General features: G+C 41.6%; 1 protein-coding gene across 1 annotated transcript in view; it reads right to left on the reverse strand.

Moving 5' to 3' along the window:
• Nucleotides 1–19349, reverse strand: part of NRP2 (neuropilin 2) — a 343921-nt gene that overhangs the window by 104852 nt on the left and 219720 nt on the right. Inside the window, 1 exon segment of the mRNA XM_030210069.1 lies at nucleotides 15399–15539. Within this exon segment, the coding sequence (XP_030065929.1) occupies nucleotides 15399–15539 (141 nt within the window).

Raw genomic sequence — 19349 nt, forward strand, 5'->3', positions numbered from 1 at the left:
GAGTGCCTAAATCTTGGCACCATTTCATAGAATTGTCACCTACATTGTAGGGTAACAAGTGATAGCCATAACTACTCATGGAAATAAACCATCCAATCAATATTCAACCACTGAAGTCAGCATTTGTTTAAATGCCAGCTGCTGCATTCAAATTATTTATGTCTATCTGACACTGAATAATATACATTCAACAGTGCCTGCTCCTAGCTCTACAGCTAGTGGCGATATTCTGCTTCTCTCTGTACAGCAATGCTGTTTCAGTTAAGGCAGCCCTTCTGCTGGAACATAGCCATAAGGACAGTGACTGCATATTACCGACTATCTGTAGAGTTAGGTGGAATACCCATTCTCCACCATGCACTATCCAGACAATGCTGAGGCAGAATGCAAGATCAGACAGAGGCACTATCTTGCAGATGGGGTACTTATCCACAGAGGACCAGCCAATTTGCACACGCTACTCAACTGAGTAACGAGCCAATCAGTGATGATAATTGGCCGATAACAGCCAATTATCACCAATTGGCAATAACTGGAATTTGCAAGTGCTTCTTTCTAGGTATATTCTAAAAAGTGGTGTGCATAAATTCCAACACGTGTAGCTGAAAAGGGGGCGTGGCCATGGGAGGAATGTGGGCATGTTGGGGGTGTTACTCAAATTTACACGCGTTGTTATATAATTCGGAGGAACGTGCGGGTATTTACACCAGGTTTTCAGTGGCGTAAATGGCTGTGCCTACATGTAGGCGCTTTCCCCAGTCCTCTGCGCTATTCTATACACTGTGCCTAACTTTAGGCGCGTTATATAGAATAGGCATATTAATCAGATGCGTCTAGATTGCTTTTGCCATTATTGCTTTTTGTCCACTATTCTTTCCTATTTTACAGGAATTCTTTTCTTAATGTTATTGTTTGTTTGTAGTTTTTATTTGTTCATTGTAAACCGCTTTAACCTTTTTAAGCAAAGACGGTATATCAAAATTTTAAATAAACATAAACATTTGCAGAATCTGGCCCACAGTGGCTGTCGCTTTTGAATACTGAGATGCATCCTTGAATTGATGCACGTCAGATGCAGGTACCCTATGCCTACATATTTATAGATAAGTATCAGGATAGAAACAGATGAGAAGAGGGAGAGATAAAGAGAACAGGAAAGTAGAAAGGGAAGCCTTCCAAGAGTCATCAACAAATCAAACTCAAATTATCTTCATAACCATCATGTATAACTAACTCTTCATCCAGCCTCCCTCCTCCCTCCCGCTTCTGAGCCCTTTAACAAAAGAAAGGCCAATTATGGATTCTCAGGGGAGAGGAAATGAAATGGAAAATCCAGTCCAGGTTATAAAAATAGGTCTCTGCCTTCTTTCAGAAGGCTCGTTATATTAATTAAAGATTATTACACTAACAGAGATAGGCAGGGAGTGATTACATCAGAGTCTGGTGGGAAATATTCTCTGCTACTGCCTCAGGCCCAGCAATTTTTTTAGTTATTAGCAATCATCCAACACTCCAACAGCACTGAGACAACACTTCAAAGCACTGTCCTGTGTCACAAACATTGTGAGCGTACATCAGCTACACAATAACTTCTTTATATTGGTTATGAATTTCGGCCTACAGCTGCACTAAAATTCTAATTTAATAAATCCTGGGTTGTACTTCAAGTGTTAGGAGACTTTCCTTGGGTTCCCAGACACTGTCCTTTCCCCATTAGATTATGCCCTGTCATTAGTTCTGGATACCTGGAATGCTAACCATTGACTCAGTTGGCCTGCACCAACTGATGCAAAGCATCAAGAAGCTTACAACTTAAAGATATCTCACTCAATATTTAGCTGGAGGTGGTCAGCATTTCTTTAAATGATAGTTGAATTAGACTTTGAGTGACATTCAGAGTACATAAGTATTGCCACACTGGGACAGACCAAAGGTCCACCAAGCCCAGCATCCTATTTCCAACAGCGGCCAATCTAGGTCATAAATACTTGGCAAGATCCCCAAAAAAGCTCCATACATTTTATGCTGCTTATCCCAGAAATAAGCAGTGGATTTTCCCCAAGTCCATTTTAATAATGGACTATGAACATTTCCTTTAGGAAGCCGTCCAAACCTTTTATAAAACCCGCTAAGCTAACCACCTTTACCACTTTCTCTGGCAATGAATTCCAGAGTTTAATTACACTGTGAGTGAAGAAACATTTTCTCCAATTTGTTTTAAATTTACTACTTTGTAACTTCATTGCATGCCCCCTAATCCTAGTATTTTTGGAAAGAGTTATCAAACAATTCACGTCTACTCGTTCCACTCCACTCATTATTTTATAGACCTCTATCACATCTCCCCTCAGCCGTCTTTTCTCCAAGCTGAAGAGCCCTAGCCACTTCAGCCTTTCCTAATAGGGAAGTCGTCCCATCCCCTTTATCATTTTCGTCGCCCTTCTCAGTACCCTATTTGAATATCCAAGTCCGGGTTAGTCGCTGGGGGTTATCCAGGTGCTGCTGATATTCAAAGGCAATATCTGAATAGCTATCTGATTAACATAAGACAGCCAGTTTGATATCCTAAGACAACTGGATAACTGAATATCAGTGGAGCCCAGGTAACTCCTGACCCTGACCTGACTCCACCCATGGACTGCCCTGGCACTAATCGGATAGTGCCATAGCAGTCTGGCCAGATATTCAGTGGAATGATCCGGGTATGCGCTGTAATTATCCAGATTGGACCCAATCATTGGGAATTATCCAGGTAGAAGCTACTCCAAACTAGATAGCTCTCTTAAAAATTAAGCCGGTGAGATATAAAAGTATTATTCAAGATGAGGGAGATAGTCAAACACATGCCTTCTGATTTCATACACTAGCCACTAGGCTACACTGCTGGCTCATTTTGCCTTTTTTTTATGTGGCTACTCAATGTTGACTGATACTTATAAGATGAAGCTTTACAACCTAAATCTGGCTCTTTGATTTTTAAATCCTATCCTGGCACTTACATAGCGATTCTAATCTTGCAACGAAAAACTACAGGTACATAATGCATAGGGGGGAAAGGCTAAGAAGTTAAGACAGAAGCAGGATCGTTATCCTAACATCTGCCAATTTGTTCTGGGTTTCCATTTGGTAGTCACTAAGCCTTAGAATTCCCTGGAATATTAAGCAGATCTCATCAACTGCTCTGTTTGGCAGTCAGGCAAGTCTTAAATACTTGTTTGATCATAATTTTTTGAGTTTCCGTGAAACAAATGGCCTTGTGAGATTCAAAGAAGGGAAGAGGATTATTGGCAACAATAAATCTGTGTAATAGTCATATTTTTGGCTCTGTCATGAAATTCTACATTTTAAGGAGTCTGTCATTCCCCTTTTTCACCAACCAACAGAGCAGACCAAAGATAAAAGAACAAACACGGCTTTATTAAAATCATATGCCCGACGTGGACACATTTCGCCTCCCAGAGGCTGCGTCAGAGGCTTAAAGTTCCGCTACAGGAGTACACATAAAATCAAATTTAAATAAAAAATAAAACTTCTCCAAATCATAAAAATACATATTAAATTATCCATAAAATATTAAGTTAGTAAAATCTTATATTAATTCAATAGTTATTTAAAAAGGGAAACAAATGCAGATAATCTACTTACAAATACAATCACATAATAAAATTAATATATTAACCACAATTAGTTAATTATCTTCCAAAACATATATACACAAAAAATTATTAAAGACATTTAAATATACAAAACTTTAAAACTTAAAAAGGACATGACCTATCAGGGTCCGTAAAGGCACATACACCTGACAGCAGCTGAAAGCAGAAATCAATAGCAGCAAAGTCAATATTCCTACAAAAAAATTCCAATAATAAAAAGCCAGATCAACAAATAACAAAAAGCAAAAGGTGCTTACAAGAATTTAAAAGCACAAGTCAAACCATAGCAGAAAAAAACGTTTACCTACCAGTGACAGCCACAGCTGAAACACATGGACAGTCTCCTCCTATGTCAGAAAAACAAACATACTTGCTATGCACAAGTTTAAATGCAGTGTGGCTGGGGTCAAAGGTCCTCCATTCAAAGAAGTTTTATTTAAAACTCCCAAACCTCCTCAAGTCACTGAGGGGCCCTTTTACAAAGCGTCGATAAGCCCAATGCGGGCTTACCGAACGCTAACTTGGAACTACTGCTGGCCAAATGTGGCCGCCAGCGGTAATTCCGCCTCGAGTGTGCCTGAAAAAATGTGTTTATAGTGCGCTGCTAACACGGCCGGAGACCTTACTGGCACCTCAATGTGTGGCAGTAAGTGGTCCCCCCCACCTCTGTATAGCCATGCAGTAAGAGTAATCTTACTGCACAGACATATTTTTTAGGGTCTTTTTACCCGCTGCAGTAAAAAGGTCCCTGGTGCACGGGAAAAACAGCCCCCTCCACTACCGCAGGGCCCTTTTTCCCGTAGCTTAGTAAAAGAACCCCTGCTCTGCCCCCATGTTCATGGAGGCAGGGTATATTGTGATGTATACTTAATATAAGTATTATTTGTATTTCATTGCATTGTTTGTGTAATAGCACTGTGTATTAGGACTGCTTTTCCTTTAGTTTGCAGTTCCTGTGATTGACTCCATGTGAGCTTTCCCTATTGACTGTTAGCTCGGAGCTAGGGCCAGCCCTTCCTCTCTGCCCCTGCAGGCTGTGTGAGATACTACAGTTTTCCTAGTTTGCCTTTGTGATCAGAAGCTGTTCTAGAGGCTGATCGCTCCTTAATCTACTGTAATTCCATCAAGATTTTTCACCAATTCCCAAGTCTTTTCTCAAGACTTTCCCCAAGACTTGCCCATGCCAGTCCCTATTTATTCTCTCTGAGTTCTCCCCATTATTTTCCTTGAGTGTTACAGCTTCTCCTTTCAGCTGAGCTGAGGTTCTAGCCATCTTCTTGCCTCTGAGGTGGCTAGATACAGACTCTATGGGAGAAGGCCACAATTCTTTTATAAGCAAATGAACTGTAATTTGGATTTTCTTTGTTTATTTTGAGTATTATAATAAAGAAGATTTGCTTAAGAATTGAGGGTCTACTGGTGAAGCTTCTGCTTGGGGATGGTTTATGCTATCTTTTTAAGCAACACTATACTTTGCTTAGAACAGTACAACCCCTGGAACAGGAGTGCTTCACAAATCAAATGAAAATGCTGCTGCTTATTTAAAAACATAATATAATATCAATTACTTTAAAAATTAAACATACTAAAAATAAAAAATCCATAGGGAATGACATACTTGTACAAATATCCATTTGAATCTATATCTGAGTCAGTATATCTATAATTCATATAGGGACCCTTTTACTAAAGGGTTGCCATGTGGCAACCCGGAACTTCTGCTGGACCAACACGAGTGCCAGCAGTAGTTCCACCCGCAGTGCACGCCATTTATGGCGCTAACAGAAATATTGAAAACTATTTCTGCAGGAGGTTACCTGGCGGTAATTAGGCAGTGTTGTACACTGCCCAGTTACTGCCAGGTTAGCGCAGGAGCCCTTACTACCACCTCAACAGGTGGCGGTAATTGCTGCCCCCTGAAATGGCCGTGTGGCAAGTGCAAACTTAGTGCATGGCCATTTCATTTTTGGTTATTTTCACCCACTGTGGTAAAAAGGGCCCTGGCGCATGGCAAAAGCAGCCGCCGCTGCTAGTGCAGGGCCCCTTTTACTGCAGCTTAGTAAAGGGCCACATAGAGGGGCATAATTGAAAGGGGCCGCCCATCTCTAAGGGCGGCCATCTCCATGGACGGATCTGAGAAGGGGCGGTCCCGACCGTATTATTGAAAAAGATGGGCGGCCATCTTTTATTTCGATAATACTGTTGGGCCCGGCCAAATGTCTGAGATGGGCGGGTTTGAGATGGTCGGCATCGGTTTTCAGCGATAATGGAAACCGAAGGCGGCCATCTCAAAAACGAACAACTCCAAGGCATTTGGTCATGGGAGGGGCCAGGATTTGTAGTGCACTGGTCCCCCTCACATGCCAGGACACCAACCGGGCACCCTAGGGGGCACTTTTAAAAATTAAAAAAAAAACATTAAAATACCTCCCAGGTGCATAGCTCCTTTACCTTGGGTGCTGAGCCCCACCAAATCCCCCCAAAACCCACTCCCCACAACTCTACACCATTACCATAGCCCTTATGGGTGAAGAGGGGCACCTACATATGGGTACAGTGGGGTTTTTTTTTTGGGGGGGGGGGGGGTTGGAGGGCTCACATTTACCACCACAAGTGTAACAGGTAGGAGGGGGGTGGGCCTGGGTCCACCTGCCTGAAATGCACTGCACCCACTAAAAACTGCTCCAGGGACCTGCATACTGCTGTCATGGAGCTGGGTATGACATTTGAGGCTGGCTTAAAGGCTGGGAAAAAAGTTTTTAAAGTACTTTTTTTTGGTGGGAGGGGGTTAGTGACCACTGGGGGAGTCAGGGGAGGCCATCCCTGATTCCCTCCAGTGGTCATCTGGGCAGTTCGGGCACCTTTTTGGGACTTGGACCTAAAAAAAAAAAGGGTCCAAAAAAAGCGGCCTAAATTCTTGCTACGGCCGCCCTTCTTTTTTCCATTATGGCCTGAAGCCGGCCATGTGTTAACCACTCCCATGCCTGGCCCTGTCCCGCCTTTGCTACTGTGCTGACACGCCCCCGTGAACTTTGTTCGTCTCCGCGACGGAGTGCAGTAGAAAGCACCCAAAATCTGCTTTCGATTACACCAATTTGGGTGCCCTCGGGAGATGGGCGCCCTTCTCCTTTCGAAAATAAGCTGGATAATAACCTAAAACTCTAGATGGCAGTATCTGATTAAATAAGCATATTTAAAAGAACATACCATGTTAAAAATCTTCAATCAAAAAGAAGTCCTAGTTCAAAAAAATGTAATACATATATGCATTTCATTCCTTTTGGTAGAAATTTATATGTCCCTTTTAATTTATAAATAAACAGAAAAATCTAATTCCATATTTATAGGTGTGACTGTATTTAATTTAAAAATAAATCTCTGTTCTTCCTGAAGTAACCTACGGCCAACATCACCACCTCTCCCTTAAGGTTTCATGTTGTAAATAACCGAAAAACGCAAGACCTCAAATTTATGTTGCATTTACCACATATGTTCTACAAGTGGTTTATCTACAGCTTTTCTTTTAATAGCGCTTTTACGCTCTATAATTCTTTTATTAAGCGCTGGTAAGGTTTTGCCTGCATAAAGGAGTTTGTAGGGGAAAATGACTACATAGATCACTCTCTCCATTTTACAATCAGAAAAATGCCTTAACTCATGTCTTTCCCCAGTCTGTGGATGTTCAAAGTATTTTGTCTTTAATTTAACAGAACTGAGCAATTATGGCATGGAAAATGTCCCCAGACAGCTTTCTTCTCTTTCTCCGTGCATATTGGCAATGCTGAATGGGCTAGGAAATCTTTCAAATTTCTGCTCTTTTTAAAAGCAACCAGGAGTGCAGTAGAAAGCACCCAAAATCTGCTTTCGATTACACCAATTTGGGTGCCCTCGGGAGATGGGCGCCCTTCTCCTTTCGAAAATAAGCTGGATAATAACCTAAAACTCTAGATGGCAGTATCTGATTAAATAAGCATATTTAAAAGAACATACCATGTTAAAAATCTTCAATCAAAAAGAAGTCCTAGTTCAAAAAAAATGTAATACATATATGCATTTCATTCCTTTTGGTAGAAATTTATATGTCCCTTTTAATTTATAAATAAACAGAAAAATCTAATTCCATATTTATAGGTGTGACTGTATTTAATTTAAAAATAAATCTCTGTTCTTCCTGAAGTAACCTACGGCCAACATCACCACTTCTCCCTTAAGGTTTCATGTTGTAAATAACCGAAAAACGCAAGACCTCAAATTTATGTTGCATTTACCACATATGTTCTACAAGTGGTTTATCTACAGCTTTTCTTTTAATAGCGCTTTTACGCTCTATAATTCTTTTATTAAGCGCTGGTAAGGTTTTGCCTGCATAAAGGAGTTTGTAGGGGAAAATGACTACATAGATCACTCTCTCCATTTTACAATCAGAAAAATGCCTTAACTCATGTCTTTCCCCAGTCTGTGGATGTTCAAAGTATTTTGTCTTTAATTTAACAGAACTGAGCAATTATGGCATGGAAAATGTCCCCAGACAGCTTTCTTCTCTTTCTCCGTGCATATTGGCAATGCTGAATGGGCTAGGAAATCTTTCAAATTTCTGCTCTTTTTAAAAGCAACCAGCATATCTTTATCTGCAAATTTTGGTACAGCTTGTATTATGTACCAGTGTTTTCTCAATATCTTAATAATGTCATTTGACATATAGCCATACATCAAGGTACAGACTACCTTATTTAAATCTTCTCTTGATTTAGAACTTTAGAACTGTTGTACTCTCACCAAACCACTATTAATATATTTTGCTGAGTATCCCCTGTCTGAACCTTCTCTTCATTAACTCACTTTGCTTATGGACATCTTGTTGAGAACAGATCCTTTTTACCCTTAAGAATTGACTGTAGGCTAAATTCTTCTTCCATGACATGCTATGACAACTGTTAAAATGTGAAAGTATATTTGTGTCTGTGGGCTTTTGATATAAAGTGGTTTCTAATTTCCCATTTCTATTTATCTAAAAACGCCACCTCTTTAAAACTGCAGTTAAGTACAAATTTCAAATTAATGCTCTTGGTATTAAGCCAGCTATGAAATTCAGTCAGTTTTTCCATCTCTCCTTCCCAAATAAGAATGATGTCATCCATATATTGCTTCCATAATTTTATAGGTGCCTTGTAAGGGTTATCTGTAAGAAACTTTTCTTCAAATTCAGCCACATAAAGATTTGCTAATGAGGGTGCCATTGTTGCTCCCATTTCGGTACCCTTAATTAAAAATGTTTCCTTAAAAAAAAATGAATTCCGTAGGTATATGCGAATGCAAAATCCTATTTCTTACAGCATCTCTGATAATATTCAGGGTTTTGCATTCACGTATACCTACAGAATTCATTTTAGAACTCGCAGGTTTAGCATTAAAAGAATATTATTTTGTTTTTGAAGGTGAACAAGACATACAGAAAGGGACTTTTGGCAAATCTTACTGGGTTCTAATCTAAGGGGTCAATATTCAGCGTGGCTTAACCAGGTAGGAGAAGCTCTAGCCCAGTTAAACCATACTATCCAGGCTGGGAGCCATTGAATATCTGCTCTGACTAACGCAGCACTCTCCAGCTAATGCTGGGGTGGTCTGGGGGCATATTAGGAAAATTTTTGGGCACCACTGATATTCAGTGCTGGTGCAAGTAGGAACTGGTACTGAATATCAGCCATACCAGATAACTTCTGGCACCCAGAAAATGTTGACTGCTGGTACCTGGATAGGGGCCAGTACTGAATATCCAGGTCTAATGTAGCCAGTGGCTACTAAAAACACTGATCACTGCTGGCTGACTGGTAAATTGCTCATTAAGGGATGTAAGGTGGCTAAGATGTAATAAAGTTCCTAGTTTACGTAGCCTATGTTATGTGATCCAGTGTTAATGCAAATGGAAAAATAAAAATAAAGTTTCTCATAATAAAGTGAAATGCTACTACAGTGCTACTGTAATGTTTAAGTATTTGAGGAATTAACAATGTTTGGGAGAAAGTGCTTATTGCTTAGGAATGAACTGTTACACATGGACAGCAAATAGGATAAACCACTAGGCCCATGGCACAACTGACTTTCTGCCTTATATGACATCCCTAACTAGAGAGCATTATGGGTGGGGCAGAGTTTGGTTAGTTAGGACCCTCCTGACTGAAGTGTTCTATTGCCCCTAGACAGAGCTACAGTTGTTTTGGAAATGAGATCTTCTAGTCTCTCCACTGAAACAGAATACTGTATCTGCTGTTGTCAAAGCAACAGACTTCTCGCCATGTCCATCCACCATTTAGGATTCTTTCCATTCGTTCCACTCAACGCTCATGAGTTGGCCTCAGCATGATCAGTGGAACTACAAGGCTGGCAGTTGGACTTTTGTGGTTTACAAGAGAGGGAATCATAAAACAATTTAATCAGTGCAGCCTGCTGAGCTGAATACCGGAAAAAAAAATAATCTGACTGATTTTTGGAAGACTTGAGAGGGAAAGGATGAAGTGCATGGAGTCGGTAAAACTGACTGTTCATGATTAAACAGTGGTCAACAGGAGTGGGATCGGAGAAGGATGTCACTAATTTGTTTGTTACCATGCTCTTCAGGTCTTGAGTAGCATGATGGACACAGTTTTTGTTTGACTCGATTCACATACTTCATTCCAACAGTTGTTTTTATTCAACAGCGTGCTTTCTTTATGGCAGAACCTCTACTGTGGAGTATCCTAAGCTGTGGCTCGAGACCATCTTTTGACTTTTCAAAGGAAAAAAAACCCCATTTTTTTCATGTTCAGATATTCGGTATATTTAGCCAAAAGTTCAACATGAAAAAAATGGGTTTTTTTTTCCTTTGAAAAGTCAAAAGATGGTCTCGAGCCACAGCTTAGGATACTCCACAGTAGAGGTTCTGCCATAAAGAAAGCACGCTGTTGAATAAAAACAACTGTTGGAATGAAGTATGTGAATCGAGTCAAACAAAAACTGTGCCCATCATGCACAGTTGTATGATTTTTAAACTGATATTTATGTTATATCATTTCTTCCTAGAAAATTTGATAAGTGGAATATATGTTTTAAATAAATACATAAATAAATATATAAATAATATGTACTGCAAACAGCACGTGTGGTTTCCAAAATCAGGGCCGGCCCCAACTAGGTATCCACCTAGAGTGGCTGCATGTGGGGTGACGGGGACACAAAGGGGTGGTAGTGTGGATCTGGTTGCTCAAGAGCTTTCCCCACTTTCCTTCTCACTGCCAGGCATGCTGCTGCCACCCCACCCCTCCCAATCTCCTCCCGAGCTGGCTGGAATATGAAAGAAGTATCAGTGGTGCGCAGGCCCTTTAAGCACAGAGTCACACTTGAAGCACTGCTTTGTCATGCCCCCTCCAAGGCAGACTTCCTGTTAGAATGGGGTGGGAAAAACCAGGGCTTTAAGGACCCACACAGTGTTGATGCTTCTTTAATCTTTGGGCTGGCCCAGGAGGAGGTAGAGGGGTGGTAGTGACAAGTCTGGCAGCAAGAACGGAAGCAGGGAGTTGCTGGATGTGGGATGAGGGTAGGGAAGAGGAGATAAGAAGATGGCCAACTGGGGGAGGGGAGGTTACAGAGGAAAGGGAGGTGGCTCAACTATGGGGAGAGGGGAGGGATTGGCACAGCTGAAGGTTCGCAAATATGTTTTGATTGCATTTTTCAATTTGTTTCAAAACCAAGGTACATACCTACTTGTGTCTGTAGTTCAGCTTTCTGCCATTGGCAGTTTCAAGTTCCAGTCTTGTTATCTAGGCAGAGCCAGTTTGTAGTAATGGCAAACAGGAAATTTTTCAGAAACAATTTCTATAGAGGCTCCATTAGATGAAATTGTTAGTCCTAAGCCACAGCACTGACCTGCAGCTGATTCCTCAGAACTTTGCAAATATCCTTAAAAACTTTTAGGAAGTCATTTACTAATAGGTAGCTATAACAAACATTAATAGCATTAGCACGTTCCATTAGAAAATGGCTCTGTTTAAAGGACTGTTGTTGGTAACTGAATAATTAATAAGATGTTAATACTCAGGAAATGCTAGTTGCTAACTTCACATATAAGTGAAGAGGAGGATAATTTTAAAAAAGGCCACCTGTACAGACCATTAGTGAGGCCTCACTTGGGGGCCAATGCAGAAAACTTCCATGTTGTTACATTAGGTTTAACACAGTATTATCACGGGATAGCAGTGCAGAAAGGGTTTCAGCGCGTGTGTTAACTCATGTGGAAACCCTGACTGCACACCGCGTTGAAATGAATGAAAAATGCAGTACGTTTGCTATCCTGCGGCATGTAAAAAGCTTTGCGACTATGGGAAAAATTATGCCAGGGTCCAGGCAGTGTAGAAAGGTTGGTTGAGAGGAGTGGGTGTCTACTGGCACCTCCTCTCTCCCCTCAACCTGACCACCCTTTCCCGGAGACTTGACATCAGCCTCCCTAGTGGTCTAGTAACCCCCTCCCCTCCCCTTCCCTCCCCTCCCCTCCCCTCCCCGATGAACAGACCAGAAGCGACCTCCAGGCATCGCCATTTTTCAAGATGGCAACATTGAAGATTGGAGCATATGGGCATTGCTCCTGCCTCCTGTGAAGATACTGAGGATAGGCTTGGGGGAAGCGTGCCACTGGAGTCCAGAGGACATGAAATAAATCTTAAAGGAGGAAAACTTAAAAGCAAAATCAAGAAATGTTTTTTTCATGGAAAGGGTAGTGGATACTTGCCAAGCCCTCCTAGTGGTAGGGACAAAAATAGTGATGGATTTCAAAAAGATGTGAAACAAGCACAGAGGCTATAATCAAAGTGCCAGCATTTCTGTGCAAAACAAACCATATATGACTTTCATGATTCAGAAAAGCATAGAGGGGTATAAACCTGCATGGAGTGGCAGTTACATCCCTAAACAAGAGGGGTGTAAACCTGTATGGAGCAGCAATTAAAACCCTAAACAAAAGAGAGGAGTAAACCTGCACAGAGAATCACAATCCCAATAGCGCCATAGTAGCGCCTGTGTTTTCTCCCGCCCGATGATCAGAGCCAGTGAGCGAGTGTAATAATGCGCTTGCTGGCTCTGAACGCTAATAGCATGCAAATGCATGCAAATAAGGGCCTCTCGCATTCATCCCTCATGTTCAGCGGGCAGCGCGCCAAACAAGGGCGCTGATACCGCTGCAAACATTATGCCAAACTCAGAGCTGACATTAGGGTTTGCTAGTGAGGGAGGAATGAGGGAGACTCACTGAAGAGGTTTGACAGGTCTGGGATTTTCTCTCAGACCTGTCAAACCTAAGCCCCTCCCCCACAAAAACCCCCCCACAATCCTCCCGCAGAAGTACCCTATGATCAGAGCTAATAGCGCACATAAATTTGCATGCTATTAGCTTTGTTATAGCCCCGCGCTGTTCCAGTGCTGTTTGATCATTAGCCCATAAAAGAGGGAGTGATTCTGAATAGAGTAGCAATTACAACATTAAGGGCTCCTTTTACTAAGGTGTGCTAATAGATTTAGCACGGCGTGCATTAAATGATAAGATGCTCATTATATTCTTCATCAATTAGTGCATGCTAATCATCAGTGTGTGCACTAAATCTGTTAGCACACCATAGTAAAAGGACTCTTTATCTGCCATCATATACTAAGGGGCTTATTTACTTAAGGGTTGGTACACGGCAACAGGATTGCTGCGCACCAATCCGGAACTACTGCCGGGCTACAGCAGGAGCCTGGCGGTAGTTCCCACCCCCAGTGCGCAGCATTTTTGTAGTGCCGGAGCGTGCCCGGTGGTAATCGGGCTGTGCTGTGCACTGCCTGGTTAACGCTGGTTTAGCGCGGGAGCCCTTATTGCCAACTCAAAAGGTGGTAGTAAGTGCTCCCCTGAAATGCCCCCCACAGGAAATGGTTCACTCACTGCACGGCTATTTCTTTTTGAGAACAAAAGACAGCTTTTTACCCACTGTGGTACAAGGGGGCCTTAGCGCATGTCAAAAGCACATGCTGACGCTAGTACTAACCCCCTTTTACCGCAGTTTAGTAAAAGGATCCCTATGTTACACCTAAATTACACCGATTTTCTAAGGTGAAGCATGTGCATATTTTGCATTTGAGAATTACCCCACTGAAAGATCATGCACACATTTAAACCTGCCATTTATTACAAATTTCCCAACCTATTTTGTGCATATGCATGCACATTTTATAACGTATGCATGTAAATACTAACCTCTCCCTCCACTGAAGTCAAGTAAACTTATGCACATACAAGTTATATGCACAGACGTTTGTGTGCATATAATCTGAGCAATTATATAAAAGGCTAGTTCTATGCATAAAGCACCGTTTTACCCACAAATATGAAATAACTTCCAATTTTCACGTCCTCTCCCGCTCTCATACTATTTAGGCTTTTATCCTTCTGTGCTAGTTAACGAACACTCTTCTGGTTGAGTTTTTCCAAGTACCTCTAGTACTGGACTCTGAACCTAATTACATCACAACAGGAACACACTGGTGACTCTAAGGAAGTGGGCCTGAAAGATTTATGAGGCTAAGCCTGCACAAATTCATGGGCACCGCTGCGTTTTCAACACTGCTCCCTTTAGTGGAGACTGTTAAAGAAAGAAAGATGATCACAGTCTTGGGGGTCCTTTTACTAAGGTGCGCTGCAGTAGTGTAGGTGCGGGTTTTGGGCGCACGCTGATCCATTTTTCAGCGTGCCTGTAAAAAGACATTTTAAAACTTTTTGCCAAAAATGGACGTGCAGCAAAATCAAAATTGCTGCACGTCCATTTTGGGTCTGCTTCCTTACCGCCAGCCAAGATTCACACAGTAACTGGGCGGTAATGACCTGCGTGTCAAATGCCACTTGATGCGCATCCAGTACGCTCGTCCAAAAATAAAAATTATTTTTTTTGAGATGCGCATATTGGGCGCCCCCCAAAATTGAAAGTACCGCAACAGCCACGCGGTAGCCGGGAAGTAACTCCATTTTGGTGCGCGTACAGCCTTACACGGCGTAGTAAAAGGACCCCTTGGTGTCCACAGGAGTTCTTGGGCCTTGGTGTGTATGCTGGGGAAAACAAAGAAGAAAACTTGGAGCTGAGAAAAAATAACAAAAGAAGAAGTAACTGGACTGTGGAATGTATACCCATAAATTGGACTATCTTAATGCATTCTGGATTAGTCGGCATGGAGAAGAAGCCTAATGGTTAGAGTAGTGGGCTGAGGGTAGAGGAACCTGCTTCAAATCCCATTGTGGCTCCTTCTGACATTGGGCAAGTCACTTAACCCTCCATTACCTCAGGTACAAACTTAGACCGTGAGCCCACTAAGGACAAGGGAAACACCCACTGTACCTGAATGTAACTTGCCTTTGAAAAAGGTGTGAACTAAATGCTTTTGGGAGCTATATTGTACTTCCTTCAGCAGATCAAAACACAGTGGGTGAATAAGTAATTGCGTCCTTAATAAAGGAACCTATCATGTCCTGGGGACATGATAGGTTCCATAAAACATAAGATAGTATCTATTAAAGTCCTGAGTACATGGACAGTAGAGAAAATGGTAATCGGGAAGAAGAAGAGGGAGATGGCTGTTACTGGATAAGGAAAAAGGTGAAAAACAAACATTTTCAGCAATGAAAACACATGGATCCATTGTCCGTGCTTATTAAGCTTTAAAGTTATATTTTTGCTTTTGTAAGGCACTTACCAGGGAGGGGTTCTGAACTTTCTGTCCAGGGACTCCTTGGATGGAAAGACCACGCAACATCTCCTGTGGTGTCCTGAGACCAACCGCAAAAGTCATCAGGGTGATCAAAATTGCAGTTGAAACCCGGTGGGAGTTGAGAATCTTGCAAAGAAACCAACAAAATATAGGATTAGTGACTGGCCTGGATTTCTAACATTTTAAATCCTTATCTACATGCAGTTGCTCTGCCAAATATATAATAGCAGGCAAAATGATCTCAAGCCCATGACTGATACCTTTAATTCATCTCATCTTTCACCAGCTTCAAGGATCAGCTATAAACTCTATAACTCTCATAAATTCCCACTAAACCCACCTAATCCACAAAGCAAAATAGAGAGAGAGAGAGGAACACATCAAATATCTTCAGGCACATGAAGCATTTCTGTTTGTATAGGTGGAAGAAACCATTTTGGTTGCACACAGAAAGAAATTATACTAGTCAAAAATTTGTATTTGAAGCACATCAGATAATAATTAATTTTCTCTAGCTGTATTTCATGCAATCTCTTGGGGGCAGGGTAAAGAATGTTGATGTAAATTGTTAAGGTATTCACAAGAAGTATTGTGGTTTTATTTGTCTTTGGAAAATGCTAATAAAGTTATCAAATTAAAAAAAAGAAATTATACTGGGGAAGGGTAATTTTCAAAGGCATTTCATGAGTAATGCAGTACTTTACAAGCAGAAAAGGCCTGTTACAAAACTGCCCACCTATCATCTAAGTAATAAAATTTCTCTCTCACCAGTGCATAATTATGCACAAGACGAGTTCAGGATCAGCTTAAGCATCAGGCACACTAGACAGGTACTTATTGTAGGAAAGCTATTTCTTAGGGGTAACAAAGAGCAGCAACAGTCAAGGCAAAACAATGGGTCCTGACAACCTCTCAGACTCAAAGAACTATCAATGTATATATTTACCCAAACAGAGGGAATAAGCACCACAGTCACAAAAAGGAACCAAATGGATGGAGCTGGGCTGAAGAAATTAATGAGTCCACTGACAAAATTCTATGACCCAGTTGCTGGATGATTGTGTACATTATTTCAACTTCTATGATACATGAAGCGTGCCATTGATAGATGACCCCTGACGCAGGCTGCTTGCTGAAACAAATTCTGTGTCAGGTCCTTCAATAAAATGTGTTGAATTTCATCAGTGGATTCACTGGTTCATTTCTTGAGGCCAGCTTCACTCCTTTGGTTCCAATTTTCAAACAGACCATTTAGCTGGGTAAATGGATCATGGGAATTGTGCTCACTGAATTTTATAGTCATTCCTGTATGTATGAATGTATGTAAATTACTTTTTATAAAATACTGATTTTCAGATGGGAACTGATTCTTTGCTTTGAGAAATCTTCACGAATTTTAGGAGTCGAAGTGGATAGTCTACTAACTTTTTCTGATCATGTTAAACAGATGGTCCAAAACTTTTTTTATACTATGTGCAAGCTAAAATCAATATATAAAGGTTTTGGTTTTATGGAATTTAGATTGCTGGTTCAAGCACTAATTTTGAGTAGACTGGACTACTGCGGCATTATTGGCCTTTTTTACTAAACCGTGCTAGCGATTCCTGGCGCGGCAAATGAGAGGAAGCCCATTCAATTCCTATGGGCTTCTTCTCATTTGCTGCGCAGGAATCACGAGCGCAGCTTAGTAAAAGAAGCCCTATATTTGTAGGTAGTTTAAGGACATTCGTAAGCAAAATACAGCTAGTACAGGACACTACAGCAAGCTTAATATTCTCAGTTTCTAGATTTGAATCAGCTACTCCGCTGCTTGAGAAGCTCTTTTGTCCTTAAAATATTATATGGGTTAGCACTTTTCTATCTTGCTAACTAGGTCAATTTACTTTGTTCTAATTCTGTTTATAGGAATTCTGCTTATAGGATGCATAACTTAATGTTGCTGCAGTTTCCTTCTATTAGACAGCTTATATATAAATCTATATTTAATTCTTCATTACATTATCAGGCATCGGTAGTTTAGAATCTTTTACCTCTGGAAATTCGCATTATTTTGAATTATTTGGTTTTTCGTAAAATGCTAAAAACTTGGGTGTCCTTTTATCAAGCTGCGACGTGAGGGGAAGAGCAGGACAGGCAACGCGCTGGACAAATGCTGCAACTGGTGGGGGTTGGGGGACCCCTGCCAGCCAAACCAGGGGCCCAGAGCCAATTTTGGGGAGGCAAGGCCCCCGTAGCTATGCCACTGGCTCAGAAGGGGAGGATAGAAGAATATTCCAGCTACTATTAGGAAGTTATGTGGGTACAGGAAGATATTCAGTGGCAGCACCTGCATAGTTAAGTGACCTATCTTATCTGGTCACTTAGTTGTGATACCTGCATAACTCCTGGCTCCTTCCTGACTCTGTACCCAGACCACCCTTCCACTTTCAGAGGTGATATTCAGTGGCAGTGCCTAAATGCTGCAGGTTAGCAGTGGTCGGTCAACTCAGTGGGGTTTAACCCTGTAGAAGCCTGTCCTGTCCAATTAAGCCCTTTTGAATATTGGGCCCCTGCATTAGTGCAATTTATTAGTAAATATAACCCATTGATAATAAAGGAGCCTCTATTAAATGGCAATACTGTCTTAACAGAAATTAGTAAATCTAATCCTAATTTTATATATACATATTTACTCAATATAAACAAGTCAAAATATGTAACTTTTTAGGATAGGGAGGAGGACAGGAACAGTTTTGAAAAATTACCCTACTTTGAATTTTGCTGCCAGCAGCTATGAAATGAGCACATATTACAAGACTAAAGAAAGCAAAAGTAAGTAACGGAAGGAGTTAGAAAAAGAAAGAGAAATAGGGATACACCCAAAGCTCAATCCCTGGCATACAATAACCATAAGAACCAGATGCTGACAAGCCATCACTAACGTTATATGGAAAGGTCTGTTGACACTCTTCCAGACATTACTTTAGACCTATCGAGCCAAAAGGGATGATTCATGAAACTTTCAGAAATACTTCCCTTCAACAAGCAAGTAACTGTGTCCACAATTTTCCCAGTGCTGATCAAACTGCTGTGGCTGTGAGCCATAATAATGGCCAGAGAAAGCATGCAACCCCTCGATGCATGGGCTGATTTTTCTATGTACAGCCCACCCGGGTCATGACTTCCAATGATAGCTTTGTGACCCCATTTGGGGTCGTGATCCATAGTTGGGGAAGCCCTGATCTAGAACATCTCTGTCAGGTATATATAGATGGACTGGAAATCTACAGAGCAAGAATGATCAGCTTTCCTGAAACTTCCAATGATTATCTGTAGATTTTGCTGAGGATTTTGCAGAATCCCTTCTTTGGGGTTCAGCAGTTTTATCATGCTTGTTTGGACTTCCTGATGAATTGGAACGGGTCCCTGTTAATCTAAAGCGCCTTGAGCTTTCATTTCCCACTGGAGAAGCTAGGTCCTCCTCATGACAATGTGCAGTACTGATCCCTAGTGAAACCATCTTGATCTCTGATTTTACCTTCACTTTCCTACGGTTAAGACTCTCTCCAGGGAGTGGCTGCCTAGGTGGTAGCTTCTGAGGGGTGAGCAACAAGGAACTGCTGCATTCAAAATCTAGGCTCCGAAGTTCTCTTGTAGTACAGGGTCTCACCGCAGAGCATTGGAGTACCTAAAAGGAAGTGCCCCCTTATAGAAATGTCCCCTTGATGGTTAATCAGTGGGAGCAAAGCTGAAGGTTTGCCTAGGGCAGCGGTTCCCAAATTGTGCGCCGCAGCATCCTGGTGCGCCTCAGTGAACTCTCAGGGGTGCCCCACCTACTTTCCCTTCCCTTCCTGCTTCTTCCCCCAACGCTGCTGCAGTGCTTGCAGCTTACATTTTCAGCCATCCGCGATTCACACAGGCACTGCGGGATCTCCCTCTGCCACGTCCGGCTCTCGC

Source organism: Microcaecilia unicolor, chromosome 7, assembly GCF_901765095.1.
Source record: "Microcaecilia unicolor chromosome 7, aMicUni1.1, whole genome shotgun sequence".
Taxonomy (NCBI): domain Eukaryota; kingdom Metazoa; phylum Chordata; class Amphibia; order Gymnophiona; family Siphonopidae; genus Microcaecilia; species Microcaecilia unicolor.